Genomic DNA, 19,297 nt, shown 5'->3' on the forward strand with positions numbered 1-19,297 from the left:
CCTCCGTTCGATTAGGAGCTCGCGCGCCGCCTTAGCCCGGGCTCGGGATCTTGTGCCCCCGAGCTTCGTTGGTACGCCCCAGGGTTTACCCCGGCTGGTATTAAGGGGGACCCCAGAACTCGCCTGCCACGACTTTGATGACTCTCTCAGTGGGGGGTCTTCCCTAGGGGTATCCCCTGGTGCCGGCACGCCTCTTCGCAGGTACTCTCGGGGCTCCGTCCTCCCCTACACCCCGGCCATACGCCACCTCAGGTCTTCCTGTCCTGGCCTCTCACCCGTCCTCGTCTCGTCCTCTCTCTCGGCTCGGGCACCCTAGCCCCTACAGGCTGTCTTCGGGCCGGGTATGCCTCACCCAGTTGGAGGGTGCTGCCCTCATCCCTCCTTCCTTGGGAGGCAGCCGTCCTCTCTGCCTCCCCCAATAGTCTCGGCCGCCGTTACCCACTCCGGCGGCTCCGCAATACCGGCTACAGCTGGCCCTGCTCTCAGGGTAGCTGCTACGCCTCACGCTGCCTTGGGTGTTGGGTTCCCCGCTGGCTGCTGCCCCGCCTCTGGGGGTGACTTCTCCCTCTGTCTCTTCCCTTCTGGGTTCTCCGCTGCGCTGCTCGCAGCCTGCTCCGCAACACCGGCTACAGCTGGCCCCGCTCTCGGGGTAGCTGCTATGCCTCCCGCTGCCTCGGGTGGTGAGTTCCCCGCCGGCTGCTGCCCCGCCTCTGGGGCTGACTTCTCCCCCTGTTTCTGCCCCTCTGGGCTCTCTGCTGCGCTGCTCACAGCCTGCTCCGCCTCTATCCGGCGGCGTCCCGCACTCCGCGGGTGGCGGCTGATCCCCTGCTCGCTGGAGCTCCGTGCTCCTGCTCTCTCCCTCCAGCCGCCCTGCTGCTTCGGCGGGGCCGCCTTTTGTTCCTCCCGGCCGGCGTGCCCCGCCCCCGCCGCTCAGCCGCAGCCGGATAAACGCCCGGCTGATGGCCCGCGCCGGCAGCGTCGGCGCGTGGAGTTTCTTCGGGTCTTCCAGCCCTGCGGGAGGTAAGCAGACCCCTTGGCCACCGCGGGGGTCTCCCGGTGCCCCCGCTCCCCTGGGACAGCCTGGTTATTCACCCTCAACAACATTAGGATAACAACAACAACTTGCTTTTTTTGCATCTGGAATCATGCATTAAGTCCATGGTTATCAAATTTAACAGATGATTAAGTTTCCTCAAGTTTGGGAACTGACCCTGCACACAGCTGTGAAATGTCTCAGTTGGTGGTGGCTCCTTTGGCATGAACTTGGAAATGCTGTCTTAAAATCTTGTCTCTGATAAGTATTTTATGTAATTCTACAGTAGCCATTAACTATGATTTGCTTAAAAATAAGAAAAACCAAAGAAGAGTTGAAATCATTATTGACAGAGATATAGTTTATCTTATTTAAAAGAAAACTCTTCCTACTACTTGCAGCCTTTCTTCTTTGAAGTTGCATTAAAAGCAATGTTTATGCTTTAATTACCCAGAGTTAAAAGTTGTATAGTTAGGGATCATGGTATTCTTTTAAAAATGGCTCAGAGAAATCTGGTTGATTGCAAATATTTATGCCATCTAACATACCAGTATGGTACAAACTTTTTTGCCCAGTCAGGGAGCCTTTTTCTGTTCGATTTCCAAACTTGACTCTCAAAGAAACCCCAAACAGATGAACAAATACTAGGCTGAATCCAAGTCCCTTAGAATCAATGGGAATTTTACCATAAGTTTTGATGAAAGTAAGAAAAAGCTCATAATAAGGGATTTAAACTAAACATTTACCTGTGCATAAATGCCATAATATAGTTCATTCAATTATATATCTATGCTCCTATTTAATTCCCTTATCCATCAAAAGATTAACGATATTTATTTGAACATAGTTTCTAACAATGCATCCAGGATTTCCATATTTTATCATTCCTGCACATTTAGCTAGTAATATCACTTAGTTTAAGATAACTAATGTGAAACATTGTGCGTAAAATCTTGGCCCACTGAAGTCAATGAAAATTTTGCCATTGCCTTTAAGTGGTCAGGCTTTCATATTGTGTGTTTATTATGTGATAGCCAATGCAAAGAAAAGTAAACTTAATTACTTGTTTAAAATAGACTTTCCATTCAACAAAGCATGGCACTTGAATTCTTGCCACAATACAATATTTATTTCATTATTTTCCCTGTTAATATACATTAAATTAATCAGAATGACTCTTAATCTAACAATCACTATATTAATTAGTGATTGATCAAACAGTCTTGGAAAGACTGACCAGCAGATGCTCTGCAGAAAGGCAAAGGAGTTTAGGTTTCTGTTGACCCTTCCTAAAAGTGAGAGTGATATCTTCCTTTTAAATACCATTCTCAAAACTATTTACCTTGAGAATTGTTATTTTGTAAAGTAGATCCAAGAGCAGAAGATGACTTGATTGCCAACTCAGAGAGGTGCAGCTGTTTTAAGAGTAAAGTTAGGTAATGGCCCATTTCCAATGCTTAACTGTAAAAATAAAAACATAGAGTGCCCGTATTTATTCTCTTACTATATTTGTACATCTTCTTTTTTTATTTATAAATCAAGAGATAACATGCCAGACTGCTAGTCCCCTAAACTTAACCTATGATAAGGAAGTACAGGTTAGCTAAGGAAATACAAGTTGGATGCATGGACTGTAAGGTGAATAGAAAACTGGATGGATTGTCAGGCTCTAAGGGTCATAATCAATGGCTTGATATCTACTTGAACCCTCAGTAATGTTGGGTGACACCAAGCTGGGGAAGTAGTAGATAAGCTGGAGGGTAGGCCTAGGATTCAGAGCAGCCTAGATAAATTGTAGGATTGGGCCAAAAGAAATCTCATGAAGTTCAAAAAGGACAAGTGCAAAATCCTGCACTTAGAACAGAACAATCCCATGCACCGCTACAAGCTAGGTACTGACTGGCTAAGCATCAGCTCTGTAGAAAAGGATCTAGGAGTTACAGTGGACAATAGACTGAATATGAGCCAACAGTGTGCCTTTGTTGTGAAGAAGATTAACAGCATACTGGGCTGCATTGGTAGGAGCATTCCCAGCGCATCAAGGGAAGTGATTCATTATTCCATCAGAGCAGCCATGTCTGGAGTACTGCGTCCAGTTTTGGACCTCCCCCCCCTCCCCCAACAGAAAGGATGTGGACAAATTGGAGAAAGTCCAGCAGTGGGCAATGAAAATGGTTAGAGGGCTGGGGCACATAACTTCTGAGGAGTGGTTGAGGGAATTGGGCTTTAGTTTGGAAAAGAGAAAACTGAGAGGTGGAGATTAAATAACAGCCTTCAACTACCTGAAGGGTGGTTCTAAAGAGAATGGAGCTAGGCTGTTCTCAATTGTGGCAGATAACAGAACAAGGAACAATCGTCTCAAGTTGCAGCATGGGAAGTTTAAGTTAGATATTAGGAAAAACTCTCTCACTAGGAGGGCAGTGAAGCACTGGAACAGGCTACCCAGTGAAATTGTGGAATCTCCATCCTTAGTGGGTTTTAAGACCTGAGTAGAAAAAACCTTGGCTGGGATGATCTAGTTGGGGAAGGTTCTGCTCTGATCAGGACTAGATGACCTCCTGAGGTTCCTTTCAACACTAGTTTTCTATGAGTCTATGAACTGAAAATCAGGTTAGAGTCTCTCTCTCCAGCATCATCAGTAATATATATTTGCAGTTTAAATGTAGCTGATAATTTTGCTAATGATGTCTGTAGCATCATTAGGAAGAATAGTGAATAATGACTATTATGGCTAATAACCATACTTAGCACTTAAAAGGAATCCAAGTTACCCCTCCATGGAGGTATTTTTCTGCTGAATAACTGCAATTGAAAAGCTGAATTTGTCAGTAAAGAAGGAAATATAAATCAAAGACACAGTCAACAGACATGTTGTCTATTTAAAAACATCACACAAAGTAATAGGAATGTAGGGCTGCTGGAAGGGATCTCAAGAGATCATATAGTCCAATCCCTAGCTGGAGGCTGGATCAAATATACCTAGACTACCTGCAAAAAATATTTGTTTAACTTGGTCTAAACAACCTCCTATAAGCTTTACCAGAACCTTAGGTGGCCCATTCCAATGTTTTACTGAACTTATAATTAGAAAACTTTTCCTAATATCCAACCCAAATAATTTTTGTTGCAAATTAAGCTGATTTCTTCTTATCCTTCCCCCTGTAGGCATGGACAGCAATTGATCACTAACCTCTTTATTACAAAATCTCACAAATTAAAAGATGGCTATGTGTCTTCCCTCCGTCTTCTTTTCTATATTAAATAAACTCAATTCCTTCAGTCTTTTCTCAATAACTCATGGTTTTTTAAACCTCTTATCATTCTCTTTTCTACTCTCTCCCTCCAAATAGTCCAAATTGCAGTGTGAGGCACAAAACTAAATTAAGTACTCCACCTTAGGCTACAAAACCTTTATTGAAAATAAAATAGGCATCATTGTATCAGAATTTCATCACTGTATAAAACAGCCTATCTGGGGAAAAGGGTCTGTTCAGGAGGGGTATGCAAAGCAGGCCATATTAGATTTGGATTTGGATTCAGCCCTAATCGGGGACAGTGATTTGATTCCTTGATTCTGATCATTGTCCCTGATTCAATTTGACTGAATCCAAATCTGAAGATTCGATGCTGATTTGGAGAATCAGCAATTTGGCCATAGACACAGTTTTAAACATTTTTTCTATATACATCGAGGTACCAGGCAGGGCTCATGAATGCTGCCATGGTGAGGCAGATGAGGCATCCCACAGGAGTGGGGGGGGCCCCATGTGCTTGGCAGTGAACCCAGAAGTGGACTAGAAGTACTTCCGGTCCACTTCTAGGTCCACTGCTGAGCGCATGGGAACCTCCCTTGAGCCCCCCCAGCTCAGCGATCAGCCATGGGGGACCCTGAATGCCCTCCCAGACCCAGGAGGCACCAGTCACTGAGCCAGGGGGTGCAGTGGGGCCCCCCAGCGCACTCCCCGGCAGACCCAGAAGTGGACAGAAAGTGCTTCTGGTCCACTTCCAGGTCTGCTGCCAAGCATTCACGAGCCACCTGGTACCTTGAGATATATAGAAAAAACATGTAAAGCTGTGTCTATATACAAATCATTGAATCTTTCTGAATCAATTCAGAGGGTTCTGATTTGATTCGGAGAGATTAAAGGGTCTCCTGATTTGATTCAGATTCAGAGATTCGGCCACCAAATTGGGTCAAATCTCTGCCAAATTTAAGGAACCAAAGCTTTGCATAGCCCTACTATTCAGTATTCTTTAATTTGTTATTTATCTCAGATTTATATATTGAACTATATTCTATGTCTAGCAGCTTGACTGTATTAAAAGTTACACTGGTTAACTGCTTTTATCCCTCATCCCTTGTTCATGTTTCAGTGAACCAGTACCCACCTCAGTGCCTCAGTCTGATGTGTACAGGATGCTGCATGACAATCAAGAGGGGCACAGCCAACCTCGTCAATCTGGCTCCTTTAAGGTGCTCCAGGACTTAGTCTCCGAAGATTCTGGTTAGAAACAATTTACATCTGTCTTTTGGCAGCATTTTTGGTGTATCAGTGAAAAGAGGGGAATCTGAAAAGAGTTTGGGTTATAAGTGTCTATAAGAATCTGATTTATATATCTAACTTCACATTTTGATGAAGATGTTAGATAATACTCCAGTCCTTTACTGACTGGCCTTTTTTAAATATTTAACATGCTACGAAAACAACAAAATAGACTTCAGACTTACATGTCAATCATTTTTCAGACTACCTTGTCAGGTAGTTAAGACTGTTAATGTACAAAAATGCTTTGACTTAATAAAAACCTTACATAAGAGAAGTTTGGGGATAGGATAAAAATACCAGTGAAAGATACAATGTATGATAATTTCTTTCTAAACCAAGAAAAGGAGGAGGAAGGATTTAAAACTCTCTAAAATTAAGTTTTTCCCCTATCCCCTGCCTAATTCTAAATGAAAAGAAAAACCATGCTAAAATTGGTTTGAGAGGAAATAGAGATTGCACCTTCATTTCCCTCTAATTATACTGCATCAAAATTATTATAATTGATGAGTTGTCAAAAACAAAGCAAATGAGGGATTGTGAAATTCTGCCTGTTTTATTTATAGTAAATGTAAAGATCAGAACTGAAGCAAAATTAATCTAAAACGCTAAAACTAAACAGTGGTGTAAGTTGTCAAACTAAACTAAACAGTGGTGTAGGAGTTTAGTCAAAACTAAACAGTGACATGAAAAATAGATGTATATATCATAGTGTACTTCTGCATCCATTTTGTGATGATTGATTTTCTATTCATAGTGTGGTATCAATCTTTTAGAATCCATTTTCAAATTAATTCTATAGACATAAAGTAATCTTTTCATGACCCTAATAGAGAACACCATTCAAGGCACAATCCTATCCCAATGAAGTTAATGACAATATGGAAGTAATTTCAGCGAGACACAATTTGGCCCTTAAAATTAATGTATCACAAAAGGAAAGCAAGATTTTTGTTTACAGAAACTTCAACTTTATTTGATGGAAGTGAAAGCTTATAAATCAAGAGAAGTAGACACATTACAGCAAAGCACTGAATCATAGCCAGGTGCATCTATATTACATTGTAAATAATTGGCAATGTCTTGTTTCTTAGAAGGACGTCCTACGGGTATAAGAAGTGTGAAAGCACCAGTAACAAAGATTCCTACTGGTACAGGAAGCGTACAAAAGGTGCCATTATGTGACAGATGTGGAAATGGCATTGTGTAAGTTCTTTGTTCTCAATTTTGTTATAGTTATAACAAACTGAAGCATATCTCTTCAAATGGTAAAGATAGAAAAGTATTTTAATCATGTTTTATAACATTCACCTATTTTTCTTTTAATTATTTTTATAAACAGTGGTACCGTGGTGAAGGCACGTGATAAGTACCGGCACCCAGAATGCTTTGTGTGCTCCGACTGCAATATCAACCTGAAACAAAAGGGCTACTTCTTTGTGGAGGGACAGCTATACTGTGAAACACATGCAAGAGCCCGCATGAGGCCACCAGAGGGATATGAAGCAGTTACTGTTTATCCAAAGTGTTAGTCTTATGCTAACACATACGTGCATGCAAACAAAAAGATATGAACAGCTTAGAGCAGCAGTGCAACTTGCTGAACTTAACTGCCTGAATCCAAGTAGCAGCTTTTAAACATTTTCTTTTGTGGAGGGTGGGAAGGGGTCAGAATGAGGCAGAAATCCCTATCAGCTAGCAGTAGCCTAGATACCAATACTATTTTGAAAAAGTGTTGTTCTTTGAAGCTGCCAATGTAATCAAATGGGGTATAAACCAATAACGTTTTATATGCCAAACTGTATGGGGTTAAAATAACTTTGGAGCAGTGGAGCTCTTGTATGAGGAATACAAGATAATTGAGATGTTATTTTTGTTTAGAATTTGTTTCAACATGAACCAAATGTTTGCACAAATATTTTAGTAAATTTTGGAGCCTGATGCCAATATAAGCTGAATTCCTGTATCTCTAAGCTCTTAAAGGGCCAATCCACTAAAAAAAAGGAGTTTGCATTTATACTGCCAAACAGCTGTTGTTCACATCTGCTGTACACATACCTATCAGTAAAGGAATCTGCATTAAGCATTTGGTGAATGCTCAAGAAAATACTCAACAACTTTTCAAACATGTACATGCCTCAATGCATGTGCACTTTTTCTCGTAGCTGATATAAGTAATTAATATCTTTCAGGGCATACACGCAAGTCAGGCTTTTGTATGCAGATACGGGTATGTGTAGGTTAATAACTCTGCATGCATCTGAAGAACTATGTGCGCCTAACAGTGGGTGTAAAAGTCCATGAACTCTTAAGTATGCACCAGCTGAAGAAATTGGGCCCAGTGGTGTAACAAGTTGGGATTGCATCCTGGGCAACCCCTGTAGAAGAGGGGGGGATGCCACAGTCACAAGAGCAGGGTGCTCTGCCCGCCCTAGCTCTTGTCTCTGCTCTTTCAACAGCAGCAGGGTGTCCATGTACCAGCTGCTGCTGCAAGAGCAATGCTATAGGGCTGCTCTTGCTGCTGGAGTACAGCCTCAGCAGGTGCTCCTCCTAAGTCAGCGCCCGGGGTTGGTGCCCATCTCACCCACCCCAAGTTACACTGCTGATTGGGCCATAGCATTTATAGTTAGTATCAGCCATAAAAATGTATTTTAATGGAATTTATTATAAAAAAAAAATGTTGCATCAACCATATAAACCTAGCAGATAAGCAGAAGGAAGTGAAGAAGGTGGCATTTTCGAGATTAACTGGTTTAGAGAGCTTTCACAGGCAGCAATTTACTTTGCCAGATGCAAGGAATGGACCTAACACGTGTGAACACCTAAGCATGGAATCCACTACACTTTTCTCCCATTCAATCATATGATAAGGTTAAATCATCAGAAAACTGAAACAAAACAAAATATTGCGTATATTCTAAGTGCATACATAAAACGTTAAAAATGCATCTCTCAGTCTGAAACAAAAAAACCTGTTTTTCAGCAGCTTACAAGATGCCATAAAGTATTATTTCAGAATGTAAATATTTACTAAATGTGTTTCTCATGTATTACATTTAACAGTTTTCAAATATGAAAGTATAAAATAATGTGCCCTATTATATAACATTGGTTGCTTAATTCATTTTCAGACACTGAATATAACTGTGCTTCCCAAGTATCAGAAAATTTATTTGTATTATTTTATTTTTCCATTGATCACATCCTGTAAAAGAAATCTAAATTTTCCTTTGAAAAGAGAAGTGTACATAACAGCTACACTATTTAGAAACTTTCAATGTAACTGAGATTTTAAAATCATTATTTAATGTTAATTTCTTCTATGAAATAGCTAAAGGTAAAAATAAATCTACTACATACAATCAAAAGTTTTTATTTTGCTTTTCTGGTAGGAAATGAAAAAAGAAGGTATGAGGGACTAGTAAATTGACAATATCACAAACTGGCATTTTCAGCAGTATAACTGAGTGTGCTTACAATTTCTTGAGATACTGGTAGAGGTGAAACATGGATAGATCTTTATATTGGACATTGGAATATATGTTTAGGGGCAAGATTAGCTTTTTAAACCAAGGGGTTTGTTCCTTGAGGCAGAAAAACAAAATTAACTTCATCATTACAGCCAAAAAGCCTCCATCTTCCTTAAATCAGAGAAGACTAAAAATGCAAAGGCATTTTAACATGTGCTCTGGGGGTGGGGTGAGGCACTATAATTAGAGTGGCTTTGAGTGTGCCCCTGTGCTTCAAAATGGCAGCAAGGGTACTTTGTCTAAAGCTCATCAAACAAGCTTTAGTTAAAGCACCCCCACCACCACTTGAAGCATGGGGACACTGTTACATGAGATGTAGAGGCTGGCGGGAGCACGCTAATTAGCATGTTCCAGCAGACTCAATTGGGTCTGCTCTGACACGCTGTAATTACAGCAGCCTCCTGGCATGTATACAGACATGGTCAGTGTGTATTTTCAGGTTGAGAGATCAGCAACTCACTGGGTACATCTACACATGCAATTAATTTGCAGCAATAAACTCCAGCCCATATTACACTGGACTTTATTGCTCCTGGGTGCTAGGTTTGAACATGCTCCTGTTACCACAGCATGCTGAACCAGGTTGGAGCAGCCTCGACTGGCAGGGGGCTCAAGGGAATCAGCCTGCAAGCCCAAGGCTGCTCTGACCTGACTCAATGTGCTGCGGAGGAGCTGGCTGGGGCATGATGATGCTCCAGTGCAGGGCTAGCTGGCAGGCAGCACCCCTCCCCCCTTCTGCCCCGAAGCTCCCTTGTGCCCCAGCTAGCCTTGTCAGTGTCTACATATGCATTGCTGTGCAATAAAAAACTCTGCAGCAGGATAGTACTTGTATTTACAAGTATTAACCGGCTGCGGAGTTTATTAGTTTACTGTAGCCTAACAGGACCAAACATGAGGACGCTAGGACATTTACTGCAGAGCTAATTAGACAGCTCTGCAGTAAATGTCTCTTGTGGATGAGCCCACTGCTTCTTATCTGCTCACACATACCCCAATCTAAATTTGGAAAAAGTAACAGGTATGTAAAACCAGGCTGTCAGGCTAAAAACTGCAGCCCATGATCTAACGCAAAAGGTTCTAGGGTAGTTTAATGGCATTACATTGTGATATGACACTATTTTAAGACAAGGTTTAAGGTTGCAAGTGACTTTAGCAAGACCAGAAGGTGAGCCTGTCTAATCATAGGTATCAAGGCCAATGACTTAACAGTGCTATAAGAAAAAGAACATAGGAATATAGAAATGAAGGGCTTGAAATAAAGGTTTCTATCTCAGATTAACCCAAAGTTCCAAGGACATGGCAAGAGGGAAGGGAGGGGGGAAATGTGAGCTGTCCTACAGTCTCTGCCAAATTCCAGTATGAAGGAACTAAATATATATTTAAAATTGAAGTGGAAGATATGGCTGCCCTTCTCTGCAGCATGCCAAAGGCTTCATTTTCTGCAGCATGTGTTCCTTAAACATTTCCTCTACAAAATATCTAGCCCTGAAGGGAAGTCCTTTATCCACTCATTTAAGAATGGTGTAGCCTATGATCCTGATAGTTTAAGGTTACAGGTGTCAGCTACACACAAATACTTTTTATAGTTGCAAGCTGTGTAGAGCGAGAAGCATTTATTTTTGGATAGAGAGTAAGATGCTAAGTATAACTTCATACGTTTGTTATCTGAACACTTCAGATGTTGACCAACAGGTGTAAAAAGTGTTTCCCAGATATGTTACTTCTACAAAAGGAGTAAGGTTATTTGTGGGTATTTTAAAAACTCAAGTTAAGCTGTACCTCTCACAGCATTGAAAGTGATAAATGTATCCAGAAGTAAACAAATTAATTATAACATGACTTTCACATCCTCTTTCTAAAGATACATGCCAGTTATCTGTTTGGGTATCTCTCTCAATTTCAAAGGAACACAAAGTATTTCAAATCTAGAGCATTTACAAACAGTCTACCAAAAGATACATTTTCAATTTTACAATCATGTTTTTCCAGTCTTTTAAGCTTTTTTCTCTCCCTCATTTTGTGAAAAACATGTAAAGGGGGATTTTTGTGACTGACTATTCAAAAAGAGCAGTGAAAATAACTATACAGAGCATAATATCAACAAAGAATGGCTCTCTCTAATTCGTCTGAATTACAATAATCTTAAATGTTATTTGTAACTCTCATAGCTACAAAAAAAATCAAAAAATATAGCAAAAGGGGAGGGAGGGAAGTTATCATCAATGGGCTCAAATTACAAAACTTAGAACTAAAATATTTAGATTTCAGAGGATGCATCTACACATGTAATTAGGGTGAAGCAATAAACTCCAGAGCAGTTTGCACCAGAGTTAACTGCTCCCAGGTGCAGTGTCTACACATGCACCCAGGACAGCAACAAACACCCAAAGTTCAGAGATGTTTAGGTCAAGAATCTTGGTTATAAAAGCAGAAGATAAATGCAAAATTTATATCTAGATGTGAAATGAGATTTCAAATGTCCCTAATGTTTCTAGGGTATATGTGCAAACCACTTTTTTTTTTTAGAATGTATACATTTAACATTCTTAATTTTTTTCACCTGGTCCCTACAACAGTCTGTGACTTAACCTGGTGGAAAATTAAAGAGGAAATAGAACAGGGGTGGGAATGGGATAGACTTAATTTAAATGAGATTTATTTTATTAAAATACATTTTTCTTTTTAAAAATAAACTTATTACATTTGAAATAGGCAACTTCTGTTAGCACCTAAATGTATTTTAATTTTTAATTTTTAATTACAGTAAAATATATTCAAACAGTGTGTATTGTGCTACTGAAGTTTTAAAGAAAGTCAGACTGTGGAACTTCTGGAAATCTGATGGACACAACATTTTTCTTTGAGAAGCACTAAACACGGGGTTAATGACACTGGGAAAAGCATTTAGTAAGGAGGGTGAGAAGCCTCTATGCAAAAGAAAAATCAGCTTTCACATTTCTTACAAAATGGCTCCTCCCCACTTCTAGTCACTAACTTTTGAATGCAGATTTTTACAGGTGTCTAATCTGCATTTGAAACTATTTTTCTGTTAAAAATACTTATGCAGGAGTCTGAATTATTTTTTTTTAGAATCCAGCTAGTAAGCCAGCTGCTTTAAACAGCTGGAATTATGTGGCCCTAAGAAGGTTATGAAGATCTGAGCTGAGACAACAAATTAAAAAGCAAAAATAACAAAATATCAAATCTTAACATTTGTGTTCCAGGATACTCAAGCCAAAAAGAAAGGCCTATATTACCCAAAGGCCCAAATCACTAAAAGAGTGTAATGGGGCATAAGGCAACTGTTTCACTCCTGCATACTTACCAGACTGAAGGTGGAGTGCATAGGAAGATGTAGCAGGGGTTTAGGTTGTAGCCATGTTGGTCTAAGGATATAGGCAGACAAGGTTCCTTGCGTGAATTTGATATCTTTTATTAGACCAACCCAAATGGTTGGAGAATAGTTATTAAGCAAGCTTTCGGGTTCAAAAACCCTTCGTCAGGCTAAGGACGCTGCAGCAGTTGCTGCGTGCTCTTCCTGGATGGAATGAAAAGTAAACAAGCCAGGGGCTGGGCTGGGCTGGGCTGGGCTGGGCTGGGGAGTCAGTTGCCAGGCAGATTGTAATGTATCAAAAATCCAAGGTCTATGTTTAGTCCCTGATCTCTAATATCCAGCAGGTTGATGAAATGGAGCTCATAGGCTCGTCTCTGGGAAGTGTGTGTAAGTTTCCCTTGAGGATCAGGACTGAGAGATTGGAGAGAGAGTGGCCCTCCTGTGAGAAATGTGCCCCCACCGGTAATTGGGTGTTTCTGTCTTTGATGGATTTCCGGTGTGCGTTCATTCTGCTGCGCAGTTGTTGTTTGGTCTCTCCTACATATCTTCCATCAGGGCATTTGGTGCATTGGATGAGGTATACTACATTCCTGGAGGTGCAGCTGTAAGATCCTGGGATGCTGATGGCTCTGTTGTGGGGTGTAGTAATAGTGGGGGTGGTGGAGATGTGTTGGCAGGTTTTGCATTTCTTGTCATGGCACGGTCTGGATCCTTTTGGTGTGTTCTGGGGTTGAGGAAGTTTGCTTCTGGTGATGAGGTTGGCGGGGTTTGGTGCTTGTCTGAAGGCTAGGATGGGTGGCTCTGGGAAGATTTTTTTAAGAATAGGGTCTTTTTCTAATATGGGTTGCAATTTTTTGAGGATTTTTCGTACAGGTTCAAGGTTCAAGGGATGGGTGATAGGTCATAACCAACCTATCACCCAGCCCTTTAACTCCATTGTAGTCTTGTCCAACCCGTGGTTCTCCAAATTATGAGAAGGTTATGTGGGACTTTGTAAAAAACCTTACTGAAGTCCACAGCATTATATCCACAGCATTCCCTTCATCCACCCAAGTAATTATTTTGTCAATAGCCTGTTTGACACAATTTGTTCTTAAAAAATCCACACTGGCTGCTAGTAATCAGCCCTTCCTCCTTCATGTGCTTGCAAATGAGCTTGCTTAGGATATGCTCCAGTGTCTGTAGTTCCCCAGGTCCTCCTTTTCTGCCTTTTTTAAAGAGGGGCACTATACTGGCCCTTTACTCAGCCTCTCGTACTTTACCCATCTCCCACAATTTCATAAATATTATCGCCAAAGGCTCTGAAATGACCTCTGCCAGTTCCTTCAGTACCCTAGGATGAAGTTCTTCAGGCCTTGCTGGCTTGAATTCATCTAGACTCCTCAAAAGCTCTGTATCCCTTTTGTTATCTCATCCCACAGGCTGCTCCGTTCCTTATCCGAATAATATTTTTAGGCATCTGGCTACAGCTTCATCTTTTCATGAAGACTGAGCGAAGTAGCTGTTAAGAAGCTCTGCCTTTTTTGCATCTTCTGCTAAGAGTTCACCCTGGCTATTTAACAGTGTACCCACAGCTTCCTTGGTCTTTCTTGTCTGGCCAGCATACTTACAAAACCTCTTCTTGTTGCTTTTAACCTTTCTCACCCGGTGCAGCTCACTGTTTACCTTTGTCTTCCTGATTTTGTCCCCATGGGTTCTTGCTATTTTCTGGTATGCTTTCTTGGTGACCTACCCATTTTTCCATTTCCTAAATGCTTTCCTTTTGCAGTTGAGGCATCCTAGAAGCTCCTTATGCAGGCACATTGGTCTTACCATTTTTCTTGATATTTCATGTTATTTCTTACTGTGTTTTGATTGGTTTACTTCTATCTTTAATTTTGGAAGCAGATTGATGATCAACTGAAAAGATGGATAAAGACAGAGAGGATGTTTCTGGGTGAAGTTAAGTAGAACAAGATGAAGAGCAGAGAGGCAGGTAGAGTGAGGCTGAAGCAAAAAAGGCAACGAAAAAGAGAGTAGGAGGCAGGGAAGCCAGTCAGCACAGCCAAAGAATGTCCAGGGGAAAAGCTAAAGAGACAGTCCTACATTGCTGGCAACACCAGTAGCCAAAGGTTCTTGCTGTCAGCATTTATCTTGTTCATCAAACCGGCTCAATTTCCATCTACCTCCTACCAATTTCATCTCCAAGATTATATGAAATGTAAAAGCCTAAGACTCCAGATATTGGCTCTTCTCTGTTCCATGCTCTCATTTTCCCGTATTAGTGTGTCACCTCCGCCCAGCATGTTAGGCAAGATTTTTATTTTCTTTTTCCATTTTAACTGGAAATGCAAACCTGGGCATCCAGAATTTAGAATCTCAAGGTTGCTTTGAAGTTAATACTATATTCTAATTTTTGCATTCCTGCCTCAGTTATTTCGACTCTGTTCCCCTATCTGTGAATTACCTTTTCTATACATCTCCCACCCTCTATTTCTAATAGTAACAAGCCATGCTGGCACAGAAGGCCCTCATAGTAGATACAAAATTAAAGTTCTCAGAAATGTCATACAGAAGGCACTGACAACCAGTGCTGTTCCTTCCTTGTGCCTGCATTATAGGAGCTGACGGGGTACCTAAATCCATCCATTGTTCAGAAGGTTCTACTGCACATTTGGCACCAGAACAGTGGGGGATTGAGATCCCAGAACCAGCACTTCGGAAGGGCACTCATTGTCAGGACAGCAGTTTAGTTATGGGAACCCACATCACTGTTCTTCTGGCGCTGTGTAAAATGCCTTTGGTCTTTTAGTATCATGTTACAGGTATTTGCTATTGTCTCACTGCTGACAGAAGTGAGGACTGAGCATCAAATGCATCCAGATGCCGATATCAGGACCAATAACAAGTTGTCAAAACAGTTTACCCACCCCTATTCTACTACCATGCATGATGGAAAGAATGCCTAGTCTCTGAAGCAGGCAAATTCTCTCCCATCCTCTAGGGTTGGGTTGGGTCACCCCTGCAATCTGACAAAAAGTCTTCCTCTGTATTGCAGTTTCTTAAGAAGTGGAAGTAGGACAGTCTTTCTTTCTACCCATGGCCTCAGTGCCAGATCAGATTTATAACTCATCTTAGACATCAGACCTAAACTGAGCACAGAAGCAGTGAAAGTAACATTTTCCTCAAGTCATCTCGTAAATCATTCTGTCCTAGAAACTTTAGATCCATTTGAAAGACTTGAGTTTAAGAAAACTAAGATTGGCTCTGATTTCCTCTTTTTCCAGCAAGTCACGGGGACCAAACTGACATTTTTAAATCTTTCATGTATTCTGGGTCTGAAACTGATCATGAGGCCTTTAGGTCTGTCCTCTTTATGTCCTTACTGCTGCAATGTTTTAATAAATCTGTGTTGGTTGCAACTCTTCAAAGGTTCAAAAAATATTGATATGCATCCTCTTACAATACTCAAGATGTGACAGGTGACCTTACAGCTGAGTCCAATATTTCTGTGTGAAAGGACATGAGCAAGTTTTGTGAGCTGTCTGCGTTTATCCAGCTGTCACTAGAAAGAATCACAGGGATATAGACACCATAACTGAAACATCCCAAGAGATCATGGCATCTGAAGCTATTGAGGATCACGTAAATCATTCGTATTTGTCCTTATTTTAAAAAATAAGCAATTATTGAAATCTAGGGCAGACTTTCTGTGTATCCAGGCTTTAGGGAAAGAGCAATCGCTGCCAGACATCAGTTTAGAAAAAGTCATGTAATCTTTAGTGATTCTTTTGAAGCTCCAGTTATATAGCACAATGCTTTTCCATAGCACTTTTTATCAGCAAATCACAAAGTACTTTAAAAAACAAAGATGGCATCATTATCCTCATGACTTGCTTAAGGTTAACCATTGATGACCAATGAAAGAGCCAGAAATGAAACCCAGATTGCTGAAGTCCCTCTTCAGTAAACTGCAATGGCTATGTGCTCTAGTTTGTGTTGCTGTTCAGCTTCTGAGGTTTTGCCAGATATTGAAAGCCCAGGATTGAAAAAATTTCCATTCCTTTCAGGCTTCAAAAGGTATATTGGGAATCAATAAGATAAGCAGCTGCACTGTGACTCATCTAAAAGGCCATATTTCTAATCTTCCCAACTTTTTTAATTCTTGTATCAATCTGTTTATAGAAACAAACAAAAAAAGAAAAAGGAAGTGAATGGAGGATACCTGACAGGTGTTTAAGCATAAAAGATTTAATCCTCATCTTCACATTATGTATTTTACATTTTTAATTATTATGATGTAAGAGAGAAACTGCAACTCATCCAACTATCCTTCGATACGTTGCTTAAATATAATTTACTTAATTATAGATTTATAGATTCATAGATTGTAAGGCTGAAAGGGACCTCAGAAGATCATCGGGTCCAGCCCCTTGCACCAAGCAGGGAAGAGAACTGGGGGTCAAGTGGCCCCAGCAAGGTGACTGTCTAGTGTCCTCTAGGGACATCAGGTCCCTGGCTTTTAGCAACCATTTCAAAGGTGTTAGTTTCTTTTTCCTGGGTAGCTAAGCCCCCCCAGGTAGTTCATGGAACCCTCATCACAAGATGTCCCTTGAGCAGAGGTTGTCAACCGGGGGTATGTGTACCCCCAGGGGTACTTACAAAGGTTGTAGAGGCTATGCGTGGGCAGGTGGGATAGAGCATGCCCCAGGGCGCGGCAGTGGCATCTCCCCCGGCACGTTCCCATACTTTGCTTCTTACCCGGGGGAGGAGGAGGGGCGCTCCAGGTGCCGCCATCCCTGCACAGCACCCCCCCCTCCCCCATGAGCTTGCTCTCCAAATTGGCCATTAGCCCCTTGCAGCAGAGATGTGAAGGTCTGAATGGTGGTGGGGAGGAGTGTGTTCTGTGCCTGCCCCCGGCGGCATGCGATAGGCCGGGCATGAGCCCCATCTGCAGTCTGTGGAGCTCTGACTGGCCATGAGAAAGCAGCACAGTGTGTGGCCAAGTGGGACAGCGGCAGCCGCCATGTGGAAGCTCCCCCCCATTCGGCCCCCCCTCCCAGTGCCACCACTACATGCACCCCTGGAAGGGCATGGGGGGTGTGTGCCCCTGTTTCAGCATGTAGGGCAGGTCAGGCTGCGGGCTGCTGTGGGCTGGGGCAGCGCTGAGCTGTTCCTGGTGGGGTGTTGGGCTGGGCTGGGCTGGGAGAGGGTTGGGGAGTCTGTGGCATATTTTGGGGTGGCTGCAGCCCCTCCTGTAGCCCCACTCACAGTGCCACTGCTTCCCACCCCGAGCACAGCATGGCCTAGGCTTGTGTCTGGGCTTGGGGGAGGGGGCAAATCGAGCCGCTACAATGCAGGAGGGAGTGGGGCAGGGGCAGAGGCAGAGGCAGGAGAGAATCATTCACCCCTGCCCCTGCCACATTCCCTCCTGTACTGTGGGGATTGTTCCATGACTCGGCCTGACCGGGGCCCCATTCATGGTGAATGGGGCCGGGGCTGGGGTGGGATGGGTTGTGGGACAATCAGAGCCCAGTGGCTCATCCAGGGGCATGGGCAGGGGCTCTCACTGCTGAGTGCATGATGGGGAAGCCAAAGCTGGGGGCACATGCTCCCACCCCCATTAGCTCCCCCATGCTGTGCCCCTGGACAAGCCACTGGGCTCCAGTTGTTCCATGACCCAGCCTGGCCATGGCCCCATTCATGGTGAATGGGGCCCCAGCCTGGCTATGTCATGGGACAATTCCCACAGTGCAGGAGGGAGTGAATCATTCATCCCTGCCCCTGCCCCACTCCCCCCTGCTCTGTGGGGGTCTCAAGCCCCAGCCCCACTCCTTCCCTCACTGTCATGGGGGGGCAGATTGGGGCCCCCATGGTGAGAGAGGGAGCAGGGCAGGAGCAGGGGCTGCGGTGAGTGGGGCCCCACTCACTCCAGCCCCTGCTCCTGCCTGTGCCCTGCTCTCTCCCACACCACAGGAGGCCTTGATCTGCCCCCTCCCCACCCCTGCACAGCTCTTTCCCTTCCCCCTACCCCTTCTTCCACAGACTTACCTGCTGGATGGGGTGCACAAGCTCAGCCCCCCCAAATAATTTTTTCTCCCTCCACCTATGCAGCACCTGCCGCTGCCCCAACCCACTCGCTCCCTCACCACAGGGGCCTCAATCTGTCCCCCACCCTTAAAAAACAAGAAAAAATATAAAGGGGTACATGAGCTGAAACTTTGAGACTGAAGAGGTACACTTGTTAAAAAAGGTTGAAAACCCTTGCTCTATAAGGTTAGTGTAGTGGCTTCTTTGAAGCCGAGACGTTTAGAGTTTTAGAACATTTACAGATACAATTTTTTGTCCTTCCAGGGGTCCAATAAGGATACTACTCTTTCTGATCATGCTCTATACTGATGGATCTGGGAATCCCACAAAATAACTCAAGCTCCAGCCCAAATCCTCTGCTGGTATAAGCATGCAATTTCCATCAACTGAGAAACTGATTTTCCATACCCTTTAGGCATGTCTACATATGTCCCTATGGCGCCATTTTTACTGCACCGTTATTTATTACTTCCTTTTGGAAATAATTAATGACAGTGCAGTAACAGCCCATACTGCGCTGTGTGCATAGCACACAGTTATTTTTTGGTACTACATTGCCATAGCAACACACTATAACGAAGGAGCATGTTGCTATGGCAACATAGCTGCAGCATCATAGTTCTTGTCCACAGACACTATGTCGCTGTAGTGCATTGCTATAGTGACAGTGTCATATGTCAATGCACCCTTTCCTGCTTATTCTACCAGAAGCTTAGGGGTCTCTTGAGTGAAACTAGATTGGACAGGTATCACCTAAAAAGTTACTAAAGAAGTTACTTCCAAGGAG

The 19,297-nt window shown here is 42.8% G+C and overlaps 1 protein-coding gene and 1 long non-coding RNA gene across 4 annotated transcripts in view; one reads left to right on the plus strand and one right to left on the minus strand.

The window, feature by feature from the left end:
* Nucleotides 1-8,945, plus strand: part of PDLIM3 (PDZ and LIM domain 3) — a 35,617-nt gene extending 26,672 nt beyond the window's left edge. For all 3 annotated transcript variants that reach the window (XM_006276044.4, XM_006276046.4, XM_006276045.4), the window contains 3 exons: nt 5,408-5,538; nt 6,672-6,783; nt 6,920-8,945. In XM_006276044.4, coding sequence (XP_006276106.2) covers nt 5,408-5,538; nt 6,672-6,783; nt 6,920-7,109 — 433 coding nt within the window. In that variant the 3' untranslated portion in view covers nt 7,110-8,945. The remainder of the gene's footprint in view (nt 1-5,407; nt 5,539-6,671; nt 6,784-6,919) is intronic.
* Nucleotides 1-17,447, minus strand: part of LOC132248558 (uncharacterized) — a 132,245-nt gene extending 114,798 nt beyond the window's left edge. The window contains exons 1-3 of the long non-coding RNA XR_009459780.1: nt 12,433-17,447; nt 5,423-5,602; nt 2,376-2,494 (exon numbers count right to left, since the gene is read on the minus strand). This is a non-coding gene — a long non-coding RNA (uncharacterized LOC132248558). The remainder of the gene's footprint in view (nt 1-2,375; nt 2,495-5,422; nt 5,603-12,432) is intronic.
* Nucleotides 17,448-19,297: the final 1,850 nt, after the last annotated feature.

The sequence above is a fragment of the Alligator mississippiensis genome, chromosome 2 (genome assembly GCF_030867095.1).
Source record: "Alligator mississippiensis isolate rAllMis1 chromosome 2, rAllMis1, whole genome shotgun sequence".
NCBI classification, from domain to species: Eukaryota; Metazoa; Chordata; order Crocodylia; family Alligatoridae; genus Alligator; species Alligator mississippiensis.